The sequence below is a fragment of the Arvicola amphibius genome, chromosome 9, assembly GCF_903992535.2.
Source record: "Arvicola amphibius chromosome 9, mArvAmp1.2, whole genome shotgun sequence".
Lineage (NCBI taxonomy): Eukaryota > Metazoa > Chordata > Mammalia > Rodentia > Cricetidae > Arvicola > Arvicola amphibius.
This window is the reverse complement of record NC_052055.2, coordinates 71,525,823-71,539,114: the sequence shown is the minus strand read 5'-3', so window position 1 is coordinate 71,539,114 and position 13,292 is coordinate 71,525,823. Positions and strand designations below refer to the sequence as shown.

Genomic DNA, 13,292 nt, shown 5'->3' with positions numbered 1-13,292 from the left:
TCAGCCAAGCTTGGTAACTTATGACTATAGTCCTAGAAATTGAGAGCCTAAAGATAGGAAAGATAGGAGGACTAGCCAGTTTAAGGCTAAGCCTGGACTACCACATAAATGTATTTATATTGGTTTTTCAAGACAGGGTTTCTCTGTGTAGTCCTGGCTGTCCTGAAAACTTACTCTGTAGATCTGGACTACCACTTTAACAAACTTTTTTTTTTTTTTTTGGAAATGGTCTCTCTGTGTAGCCTTGGATTCCTGGAACTCTCTCTGTAGACCAGGCTGGCCTCTAACATAGAGATCCACCTGCCTCTACCTTCCTAGTGCTGGAATTAAAGGTGTGCATTACTGGGGCTGGAGAGATGGCTCAGTGGTTAAGAGCATTGCCTGCTCTTCCAAAGCTCCTGAGTTCAAATCCCAGCAACCACATGGTGGCTTACAACCATCTGTAATGAGGTCTGGTGCCCTCTTCTGGCCTGCAGGCATACATGCAAACAGAATATTGTATACATAATGAATAAATAAATTAAAAAAAAAAAAAAAAGGTGTGCACTACCATGTTGGCCAAACAAACTTTCTTAAAATTTCCTAGGCTGATGCTATTTTCTTGTTCCTTCTCCACAGGGTAAGGAGCGTGTAGCATTTAAATCCCAAAGACTAATAGAAAAGAAAATCTTACATCATTTCGGTCTTTGGTTAGTCTCTCCTCAAGTTCCAAGGCTAACTGCAAGAGCCACCACTGTACCTAAAAAACAAACAACAAACAAGCTAAAATTAATCTTTCATAAGTAGACATGGAAGCAGACAGTGGACTTGCCCCTGTAACTAGCTCAGGAAGACCCCGGCACTCTGTCATCCTCTAGTTTCAGTCAGGTCCAGACTCGAGAGGTGGAGGCAGAAGGATTATGAGTTCATGGCCGGGTTATATAGCAAAAACCTATCTCAACAACAAGAAAAGAGAATGGTTTTAAATTATGGGGAAAGGGAAATGACACAGTAGGTAAGAGCACATGCTGGGCAAGAATGAAGACAAGAATATGAATTCCCAGCACCCACAACACAACGTTGGGCATAGCTGCATATGGACCTATTATAACTCAGGACTAGTGGAACTAGACAATAGGGTCACTGGGATTTGCTGGCTGCCAGCATGGTTTCAGGTTCAACAAGAGAATAAGGCAGGGTGATAGAACAGGACATCCGAGAACCTCCTCTGCTGTCTACATATGCGTGTAAAGGTACACACACCAACACACATATGCAACACATAATTTGTTTAGTCGCTATTTCAACCCAGATTGGTCTCCAACTCTTAGTGTACTGATTTGGCTTCCTGTGTGCCGGGATTACAGGTGTGCCCCACTAGGCTTCAGGCTCCAAGTCTTTCACCTCACTTTTCCTGCTGGTGCCATCGGGTAAATTCTACCATGGACCAATTCCAAGGAAGAACTCAAACCGAGTGAAGCATAATATTTTAGGTTTTTGAAGTTCCTACCTACAGAAAAAGACAAGAAACTTCACTGGCCATTTCAGCCAGTCCTATTTTATACCTTTTTAGATTGAAGAGGGGAAAAAAATGACAAACTAGTTATTTCAGGCTGGCCTCGAACTTGTGATCCTCCTGCCTCTGCCTCCTTCAGCAAATCCTACCAGCGTGTGCCACCACAACCGGCGTAAACTAGTTATTTCAACATAAAAAAAAAAAAAGCAATTCCTATTTTATTTGGTAAAATAAATTTCATTAAAATTTCTAAAATAATTTTCTTATCCTATAATAAAGGTAATCATGTAAACCCAGTAAACTTTGCACAGTTACCAAGATCTACTATCTCCTTAAAGAGAGGCAGTACTCTGTTGAAAAGGCTTGCTTACCTGCTCCCGAGTAGCCAAAGCTGTTTTCCCTGGGAAGTTCTTGCTACAGCCAATAGTTTTCGGTAACTGCCTGGGTTTAACTGGATCATGTTCAATCCCTCGGCACATGGCATATAGCCAAGATCTATAAAACCAGCAAACAACATTAAGGTGAAAGCATGATCATTCTCCTTGTTTTTTCTTTGTTTCCTAGAGAGGATCTCACAGTAGTCAACTGACCTCAAATTGTGATTCTACTGGGGTTACAGGTGAGAGCCACCATGCCTAGTTTTTTACCTATTTATAAACAGCATTTAACTGTGCAGCTCAGGCTGGCCTCCAGCTCATGATCTTCCTGCCCCAGCACCCTTGTTAAAACAAAATACTTACATTAGCCTTTTATACTCTTCCTGACAAGTGATTGAAGCTAGGGAATATAGCTCAAGGGTACACCCCATGTCTAACACGTACAATGCCCTAGGTTCAATCCCCAGCACTACAAAGAAAATTAATAGCTAGGGGTGTCCTGGTACGTGTAAGATGGAGGTAAAGGATCAAGGAGCTCAAGGCCTGTGTTACTTGAGACCCTGCCTGCTGTGGGTCAATGGTCTTTACCCTGTCAGTAGCCAGGCAGGAAGTATAGGCACGGCAACAAGAATAGAAGAATCCTGGGAAGAGGATAGGTTTAGTCGTCACCCAGAGAGGAAGCAAGATGAGAATGTCTCACTGATGTAAGGTACCAAGCCATATAGCTAAAAAAGACAAGAATAATGGGCTAATATAAGATGTAAGAATTAATTAAGAAGCCTGAGATAATAGGCCAACCAGTTTATAATTAATGTAGACCTCTGTGTGGTCTACATTCTTTCAAATTGAATGGCTATGGGACCAGGCAGGACAGGAAACCTCAGTCAACAGAATGGTGCCAACGTGGACAACTGCATCCACGTAAAACCTGAGAGAGTTTGGGAAGTAATTCTATACATAAAAGAACAGAGTTAAGCATGTCTTCTTTTTAGCAGCATTTTCTCAGGTAGGCTCTGTTTGCTAGAGACAAGCTCATCTCATTTAAAAGAGGCTTTCTGACTCAGCTTTAGCTACAAAAACCTTGCAGCTCTTTTAAATGGTCCCACCACCAAACACTTAAATGGTGTTGATGAATAGCTGACAGCATGCTTCTGGTGGTATCAGGGACCTTGAAACACCATAGAGTTGTGGCAGTAAACACGAGTTCCACCAGTACCTCTGCTAGACTCTCAGAAAGCTAAGGAATGTGGTAGATCTAGTCATCAAAGTCACGGCTTTAATCCTAGCCATTATCACTTAGAAAATTTTCTGACCACTCATGTGGTCAGAAAAAGAGAGATATACAGTAATTACAGGCAGATTCGGACAAAAAAAACTCTAAACAGTTTAGAGTGTGTTAAAAATATATATGTAGGCTTGGGAGAGAAAAAAAAGGATAAAGTCCTTTAAAAAGAGAGTAGTTGGGTGTGGTAGCACACACCTTTAATCCCAACACTTGGGAGGCAGAGGCAGGCAGATCTCGGTGAGTTCAAGGACAGCCAAAGATACACAGAGAAACCCTGTCTCAAAAAGCCAAAAAGTAAAAATAAAATAAAGTTTAAGATAAAGCCACGTAAAGATGAAAAATACACAGAGAATCTGAATACTGTTGTGTTGTCTTTGAATTGTATGACTGCTGAGGAAGGAGCAAAAGCTGCTAAAAGACATATGATTATAAATGCTGCTGGATTAATCCAATATATATATTTTGAAAATGCCTTGACTTCAAAATTTAAGTCAAAAGGTAAGTTACTTTGGAGAAGAGATTTTGCTTTTGTTTCCACAGGAAATGAGAGGCTGTGGATTCATTCTTGGCTAAGAAAAATCAGGTCTGATCAAGGAAGACCATCTGAAGAATCTCCATAGGAACAGATGGTCCAGATGAGCCAACATTTCAGAGCATCTCTGTTGGAGTTTCCTCTGAGTTCTGCATCCAGAACAGTTTCAAGACTGCTAGCTGAGATGATCAAGCCTCTCAGAATACTCCAGTCAGGACTTGCTTATAATTCTAAATTTTCTTTAGGTTCCCATAAGATTATCAGCACCCTCAATCAGCAGGAAGTAGCCTGGAAAACTGCCCACAGTCCCAAAAAATGGACTATGGATGTTTACCTTTGTTTAGAATGTTGGATACAAGTTATGGATAATGGTCAGGAGAAAAGCTAACCAAAGGAGATTAGATTCGGAGTTCTGGTTTTGAAAAAAAAAAGTATGTGTAGGGGGAGTGCTGTGGGACAATGGCCTGTACCCTGTCACTTGTATTTTAATAAAACGCTGATTGGCCAGTAGCCAGTCAGGAAGTATAGGCGGGGTGACCAGGCAGGAAGTAGAGCCAGGGGCGATGAGGAGAATTCTGGGAAGAGGAAAGGATTAGCCTGCAGTCGTCACCCAGGCAGAGAGGAAGCAAGATGGGAATGCCTTGCTGATGAAAGGAACCAAGCCACATAGCTAACACAGACAAGAATAATGGGCTAATATAAGATTAAGAGTCAATAGAAGCCTGAGCTAATAGGCCAACCAGTTTATGATTAATGTAGACTTCTGTGTGCTTCTTTGGGACTGAACAGCTATGGGACCAGGTGGGACAGAAACCTCAGTCAACACCTGTCTCAAAAAGGAAAGAAAGAACCAAAGAAAGAAAATTATCTCTAAAATAAAACATACCTAAGTTCTGACAGAGCTCGTACCCTTCTTAAATAGTTCTAATGTAAGACACTGGTAAGGGGAGAACTACTTTCTAAAGCAAGTCACTATTTGTATTCTCTGCAAAGTACCAACAAATAAGCCACTAATTCATCTTTTTGTGCTTACTAGGGCTGAAAAACAAGGATTTGAGTATAACATCAGCAAAATAGCAAACACAAATGATATATTAGGACTAGCCTGGCTGTGCAGATCTTGAATTCATGTGACTTGAGCATCTGAGGCAGAAGAATTACATGTTCAAAGACTGCCTGGACAACTTGGTAAGACACGAATTAAAAAGAAAAATTTGTTAATCTAGCTTCATAGTAGGATGCTTGTCTAGTATGTGTAAGGCCCTGGACTAAATTCCCAGTACTGCAAAAACAAGCATGTTAAGAATACATACCCAGGCTTCAAATGAACGACTCCTATCAACTACCCAGGAATATAACAAAGTTATTTTAGAGGGAATTGCCATAGAGACCTAATTATTTTACTTTTAGAATGTTTTCAGTGTTGGGGATAGAACCAGAAGCCTTGTAGCATGTTAGGAAAGTGCCCGCCAATGAATCATATCTCAAGCCTTTCTTTTTTGATCTCAGACTTGTACTTCTGTCTCCCAAGCACTAAGATAACAGCCTACTATGTCTGGTGGAATCTAATATTCTTTATTTCTTTATTTTATTTTTTTCAAGACAGGTTTTCTCTGTAGCTTTGGAGCCTGTCCTGGAACTAGCTCTTGTAGACCAGACTGGCCTCAAACTCACAGAAATCCACCTGCCTCTGCCTCCCGGGTACTGGGATTAAAGGTGTGTGCCACCTCCGCCTGGCTTTGGAATCTAATATTCTAAATGACCTCCTGGAGCACAGGCTGGTATCCTGGTGCATGTCTGTTATCTAAAAATTTGGAAGGTAGAGAGTCAAGAGGATCAGCACTTCAAGGCTCTCTTTGGTATATAACCAAGTTTAAATCTGGCTTGGGCTATTTGACCCTGTCTATTAAAAACTTTTATCTAGGGCTGGAGAGATGGCTCAGCGGTTAAGAGCATTGCCTCCTATTCCAAAGGTTCTGAGTTCAATTCCCAGCAACCACATGGTGGCTCACAACCATCTGTAATGAAGTCGGGTACCCTGTTCTGGCCTGAAGGCATATATTGTATACTAAATAAATAAATATAAAAAAAAAACTTTTATCTATATTGAATTTAACATCTCTATAAAGGTTATGTGTGAAAAATAATATAAACAAGGGTTGAAGAGATGGATGCTCTTTCAGAGGACCCAAGTTTAATTCCCAGCACCCACATGGCAGCTCAAGACTTTCTGTGACTCCAGTTTCATGGGTTCCAACACCCTCACACAGACACACATGCAGCCAAGACACCAATGCACATAAAGTAAAAATAAAATAAAAAAAATGTAAAAGAAAAAGAAAAATAATACAAACCACTTACAGGCAAATGTGGTGGCATATGCCTTTAATCCCAGCATTTGAGAGGCAGAGGCAGGTTATTATTATTATTATTATTATTATTATTATTATTATTATTATTATTATTATTACTTACCCATTCTTCTCTCCAAAATGGTTCTGTAGCTGGGCTTCAGTGAACTGGGTCAGTTCACCCATGTATTCTACCCCAAGGATTTCGATGACAGAAGCCCCGAGTTTTCCTCCAAGACTGCGGCTAAACAATGAAGAGAAGGAATTTTCAGGTTACATTTAAATACACAGTTAACCAAAACTAAGACATTCTGCTGCTCCAAACAGCTCTCCCAAAGATTCAGAGATGATCAGAGAATGTTTTCGTTCAGCAGACTCTTACTGTACAGCACAAAGCCGAGAGCTAGAGAGCTCAGCAAGTAAAGGTGCTGATGGTTAGAGTCTGACCTCTGGAGCCCTCAGAAAGAAAATACCCATCTCAATGAGTGCAGGTGCATACACATGCACTCCCATACACATGCACACAGAGAACAAATGAAGAGAACTGATGACTCCTCCCAGCTGGGAGCTGGGAAGATTAACAGGAGCATAAATAAAGATTCATCATTAATTTGTTATCAAGTCAAATATACATAAAACTTTATTTTTCATGGTCTTGTATATTAAATTTTCAGTTGTGTTAAACCTACTATCTGTCCTGTTTGGAGATTAAAATTCCAAACCCAGTCAGGTGTAGTGGCACATACCCTTAATCCCAGCACTGGGGAGGCAGAGACAAGCAGATCTCTGCAAATTTGAGGTCAGCCTACTCTACCTAGTAAGTTCTAGGACAATCAGAGCTACATAATAAGACCCTGTCTTGAAAAAAATCTGAACCAAACAAGCCCGGCAGAGGTGGTGCATGCCTTTAACTCCAGCATTGGGGAAACAGAGGCAAGCAGGGATCTCTGAGTTCCAGGCCAGCCTAGTCTACAGAGTGAGTTTCAGGACAGCTAGAGCTACATAGAGAAACCCTGTCTTGAAAAACAAACAAAGAAAGAAAAATCACACCCTAAACATTCCAAACCCAAAACAAATCTTTTCCACAGCCAGTAATTTCCAGCTGGCTTTGAAGTGACCTACAACCCGTACTTGGTCTACCCTCAGTCCTTCGGTTTCAGTGTCTTCAGCAATATGAACTATTTCATGTCTCCCTAGGTTCACTGAGAACATCTTACACTTTCCTTCTTTCTGCTAAATGTCTCCACGCTGCTTTGTCCTTGGCTGGCTCTCTACCACCTCCAGTTCATAAACCTTTCTCAGATCAGTTTTATTTTCATGCCTCATCGAAGAGCAATTTGACAGATCTGAAAACCTTGACTGAGCCAGATATAGGGGCTTCCATCTGTAATTACATTCAGTGAGCGGAAACAGGGGAATTAAATAGTTTTAAGTGAGTCTGGGTGCCATAGTGAATTCCAGGCTACCTTGGACTATAGAGTGAAACTGTCTCAATAAGCAGATATAAACTCTTGATTTGATAGTACAGAAAAGTAAAATTCCAGCTGGATATAGAAGCTTGTACCCATAATCCTAGCATTTAGGAGGCTGAGGCAGAAGGAACACAACCAGAATGAGGTCAGCCTAGACTGTTTAGTGAGACCTTATCTCAATACCCTCCCAAGATAAGTGAAATTTTTATTTGTTACACATTTAATACACTTGAATAAAAAGCCAGAAGGAAGTTAGGCACAGAGCTAAAACTCAGGTGTATGTGTGTGTGTAAAATGTGTAGTATATGTGCACACGTGGAAGCTACAGGATGTTAAATGTCCTGTTGCCATTCTCAGCATTATTTCCTTGAGACAGGGTCTTTCACTGTATCTGGGGCTGGGTGGCAGCCAGCGAAGCCCTGGGAATGCCCATCTCCATCCCCTACAGTTTAGGGGCTGTAGGTCAATCTCTTCCCTCCACCTCACTGAGGTTACAGGGACTGCACAAGCAATCACATCTGGCTTTTTATGAATGTACTAGGGATTCTGAACTCTGTTCCTTATACTTGGGCAACAAGTGCTCTTACCCAGTGAGCTATCTTCCTAGCCCCCTTAGCTTTATTTGGGGAGGGTCCAGCTATGCAGCCCTGGGGGACCAGGTATTCACTGTTTGGCCGTGAGTTCCTCAGTGGTGTTCCTGCCCATTCCAGCCCCTCCAGTGCTGGGATTACAGGCATATATCACCACATCTAACTTTCAATTCTTTTGTTGTTGTTGTTTTGAGACAGAGTCTTTTTACATAGTCCTGGCTGTCCTGGAACTTGATATGCAAACCAGGTTGACCTCAACTCAGAGAGCCTCCTGCCTCTGTCTCTTGAATGCTAAGATTAAAGGAGTACACCACTACACCTGGCAATTTTGTACTTAAATTCAGGATTAGATATATACCATAGATTACCACAAACTGAAAATTCCTTTAGAAAAAGGCCTAAATGTAGCTTATAAACTTTTCAGTGTTGCCTCTCTGACTGTTACCTATTTTCTCTGAGACTAAGTCATTATGAGGCACAAAAGCCACTACAAGCAGAGATCATTCACATGATGAAACTGAATACCTACATTTTACGAATTGGCATCTGGCTGAATAGTTGTGGGACTGACCCATGTGAGACCAGAGTTTGGCGGTTGGGCTTGTTTAGTCCACAGGCGAGTTTTGCCAGGACCTGGAAGCACAGAGAACAATAAGATCATTAATATTATTAGTAAGGTAACTATGTAGAGTTGGTAAATATTAAAGTATGCATACACATACACAGAGGCACAGCTTAATGGCTATCCTAATAAATTTCCACATGAAAATCAAAATATAATCAGAAACTCAAAACACCTGAAAATCTCTGTGATATTTTGTTTGTACTCTAACAAATAAATTTGCCTGGAGATCAGAGTGTGGAGCTAGCCACTAGTTAACCATAGAGGCCAGGCAGTAGTGGCACACACCTTTAATCCCATTACTCAGAAGACAAAAGCAGGCGCACCTCTGTGAGTTCAAGGCCACTCTGGGCTACACAAGCTTAATCTGGTCTAAAAGACAAACAGAGCTAGGCTCACACTTTTAATCCCAGCACATGGGGAACTCATGCCTTTAATCCCAGCACTAGGGAGGTGGAGATAGGAAATGATAGGACTGGACAGAGAGAGGAATAGAAGGCGCGTGGACACAGTTGCCTGGGCAATCCATTCAGTCTGAAGATTTGTAGAAATAGGACCTTGGCCCCTTTCAGGTTGAGTCGTCCAGGAAAGAAGTGGTTGTGGCTTGCTCCTTTGTCTTTCAGAATTTACCCCTATATCTGACTCCGGGATTTTTATTATTAAGATCAATTAGAATTTGTACTACACCACTGTGTTCCACAGAGTCCTCTGGGAAACCATTTTCCCCACTGTTCTCCTGAGAGAAATGAAAAACTGGTCAGAGCGTCAGAGTGACCTAAATGCTCTCCGCCTGAACCATGCTGCTTAGGCTAGGCTAAAAGAATAAACATTTCATGTGTGACAAGGGCCAGGAGCCAATAACAATGGGGACAGCATTGCTTCAAAGATAGCCAAGAACTGACAAATTAAAAATGTGTCCATAGTATGCTTCATCTGCATACCCCAAGGACAGAGAGGAACGGGCCAACCGAGAGTATACTCGTGTCCATACTTCATTTACATAATGCTTGCTGAACGTGCTGTTCTCAATTAGGTCCGGACATGAAAATTAGGTGAAAACTGGTAGTCCTGCGAAACTGTCTATAAAAAGTCCTGTAATCTCTGGAAGGGAGCTCTTCCACCTTCACTGAGTTGAGTGTGCTGGACAAGTTCCATGCCTAGGCTCATTTGGAATAAACCTTGCTTTTGTACCCAAGTTCCCTGGTGGTTTCTCTGGGGGGCAAGAAGTCTGGCACAAGTCTCCCTACACTTTCCTGATGATATCAATTTTCCTCATGTCATTTTTTTTCTTTTCCATCTATTTGAGATTTTTCTCAAAACATGTTTAAAGAACAGAGAAGAAATGCAAGTAAGACTCATTTATGTGAATATGAAAATGCTAGAACAGACGGTGCAATCCTGTAATTCAAATGTTTGGAAGTGAGTGTGGGAAGAGCAGGAGCTCAAGACTGGCCCTGACCTACACACAGACAAGTACATAGAACTGAAAATTTGATATATAATCATTCCTTAATTTCACTAGTAAGATTCTTCTTTTTTTCCTTTCTTTGCAGCATTGTCTGTGATGGCTATTCTTGGTTGTCAACTTGTTTACATCTAGATTAACTAAAACCAAAGAGGCTGGGTGTACCTGTAAAGAATTTTTCCTTTACTTAATTAAATAATTTGATGTGGGAAGACCTTTTTCCCCCCTCAAGACAGGGTTTTTCTGTGTAGCCTTGGCTGTCCTGGAACTCACTCTATAAACCAGGGTAGCCCTGAACTCAGAGGTTGGCCTGCCTCTGCCTCCCTAGTGCTGGGATTAACTAAAGGTGTGCACCACCACCTGGCAAGACCCAATTGTAATCAGTTGAGGTAGGAAGTTCTACCTTTAATCTGTGACATACCTTCTACATGTAGCCTACATATAAAGAACATGGAAGAAGGAAGCTTATTCTTGCTGGCAAGTCCATTCCTTCACTGGCATTAGAGCCTATTTCTTTTGGATCCTGGCATATATTGAAGACCAACTGAGACATCTAGCTCACAGACTGAACAACTACTAGATTCTTGGGCCTTTCATGAGTAGACACCTATTGTTAGACGAGCTGGTCCACAGCCTGTAAGCCATTAATAAATCTAATATATATGTACATATATGTATGTGTACACACACACACACACACACACACACACACATATTCATTCTGTAAGTTCTGTTCCTCTAGAGAAGTGGTTCTCAACCTTCCTAATGCTGCAACCATTTAATACAGTTCCTCATGTTGTGGTGACCCCCCCAATCATAAAATTACTTTTGTTGCTATTTAATAACTGTAATTTTGCTAGTTATGAATCATTACATAAATATCTGACATGCAGAATATCTGATTTCTGACCCCTGTGAAAGGGTCTTTCAGCACCCAAAGGGGTTGCAACCGACAGATTCAGAACCACTGCTCTAGAGAACCCTGACTAATACACAGTCTCTCTATTATAAGGCACGCTCTGGCTGTCCTGGAACTCACTAGACAAGTTCCACTCACCTCTGCCTTCCAAATGGAAAAAAAATTAAAAAATTAAAAAATTAAAAATTAAAAGTGTGCACTACCTGGGGAACATTCCTCCATTGCTGGTGGGAGTGTAGATTTGTATACCCACTTTGGAAGTCAGTGTGACAGTTTCTCAGAAAACTGGGAATCAACCTACCACAAGATCCAGTTAGTTATACCACTCTTGGGCATATACCCAAAGGATGCTCAATCATACCACAAGGACACTTGCTCAACTATGTTCATAGCAGCTTTATTTGTAATAGCCAGAGCCTGAAAACAACCTAGATGTTCCTCAACTGAGGAATGGATAATGAAAATGTTGTATATTTACACAATGGAGGATTACTCAGCTATTAAGAGCACCAGAAAATCTGCAGGCAAATGGATGGAACTTAATAAAATCATACCGAGTGAGGTAATCCAGATTGAGGACAAATATGGCACATACTCACTCCTAAGTGGATATTAGCTGTAAAATAAAGAATAACTATGCTACAACTCACAGACCCAGAGAGACTAGGTAACAAGGAGGCTTCATGAGGGGAGACCCATATCTCCCTGGGAGGGGGGATAGAAGAGTTTTGGTGACTGGGCTGAGGGCGGATGAAGATGGTACCTTGAGCAATAAGGTGGGTGGAATGCATGGAGGGGGAGAGCGCTGAGGGGGACTGCGGGGGGACTGACATTTTGAAGCCTTGTGCAGAGGAATCTCCCAGGAGTCTATGGGGAGGACCCCAGCTTATACTCCTAGCAAGAGCAGATAAGTAGCCTGAACTGGTCATCTCCTGTGACCACATCGGTGCCTGACTCAGTTGTCATCAGAGAGATGCCATCCAGCAACTGACAGAGGCAGAAACAGAGACCCACAACCAAATATCAGGTGGAGCTTGAGAATCCTGCAGAGGAGGAGAAGAAAGGAGTATAGGAGCCAGAGGGGTCAAGGACAGCACGGAAAGGCTCACACAATCAACTAACCTGGGCTCACAGAGACTGAAATGACAACTAGGGGGCCTGCATGAGAATTGCCCTGGGCCCTCTGCATCCATGTTACAGTTGTGTAGCTTGGCTGTCTTCCGGAACTCCTAACAGTGGTAACAGGTGCTGCCTCCAACTCTTACTGGCTTTCGGGACTCTTACTCATACTGGGTTGCCTTCCCATTCTTAACACATGGGGCGATGCTTAGCTTTACTGAAACTTGATATGCCATGTTTTATTAATTCTCCTGGGAGCCTTGTGCTTTCCTGGAGACTAAAGAAGAGGGCATTGGAAGTGTGAGGGGGGATAAAGAGGGTCTGAGAGGGGAGAATGGGGGGAGGCTGTGGCTAGATGTAAATAGATAAGGTCAGGCAGTGATGACCCATGCCTTTAATCCCAGCACTTGGGAGGCAGAGGCAGGGAGGTCTCTGAGTTCCAGGACAGGCTCCAAAGCTACAGAGAAACTCTGCCTTGAAAAACCAATAAATAAATAAATAATAGATGAATTAAAACAACAATACACACATACAAAATGTGCACCACCATGATCAGCTATTGGTAAAGTTCCTTAGTAACTTCAACTAGGCAACATTTAGTATAATCTTTATTACATTAGGAACATGTTTCCCTTCCTTTCATATGGCTAAAAAATCCCAAAATTTCTTGTGGGCAGCTTAGCAACTTTCCTTCTATTAGAGGGAGAAGCAGGTGGCAACAAGCTGGCCAGCTACTGCTCCAAGACTAAGCCCGCTTAGAGGGTCTGAAGTCTCCGGGTCTTGCTGTACTTTAGTCACAGCTTCTCATAAATGAGTTATTCTGCTCCTGGATTTTTGAGAATTGTCTGTTTTTCCTATTTTGAAAATAGTGGTCCAGCCAGGCGGTGGTGGCGCATGCCTTTAATCACAGCACCTGGGAGGCAGAGGCAGGTGGATCTTTGTGAGTTCGAGGCCAGCCTGGTCTACAAAGTGAGTTCTAGGACAGCCAGGCTGTTACACAGGGACACCTGTCCCGAGAAACAAAAAAACAAAGCGAAACAAAATAGTGGTCCTGCCGCCTTTCTC

The 13,292-nt window shown here is 42.0% G+C and overlaps 1 protein-coding gene across 3 annotated transcripts in view; it reads right to left on the bottom strand.

The window, feature by feature from the left end:
- The window catches only part of Polh (DNA polymerase eta), a 39,157-nt gene that overhangs the window by 7,254 nt on the left and 18,611 nt on the right, over window positions 1-13,292 (bottom strand). For all 3 annotated transcript variants that reach the window (XM_038343140.1, XM_038343139.1, XM_038343142.1), the window contains 4 exons: window positions 8,632-8,735; window positions 6,165-6,284; window positions 1,867-1,990; window positions 674-739 (listed from right to left, as the gene is read on the bottom strand). In XM_038343140.1, the coding sequence (XP_038199068.1) occupies window positions 674-739; window positions 1,867-1,990; window positions 6,165-6,284; window positions 8,632-8,735 (414 nt within the window). The remainder of the gene's footprint in view (window positions 1-673; window positions 740-1,866; window positions 1,991-6,164; window positions 6,285-8,631; window positions 8,736-13,292) is intronic.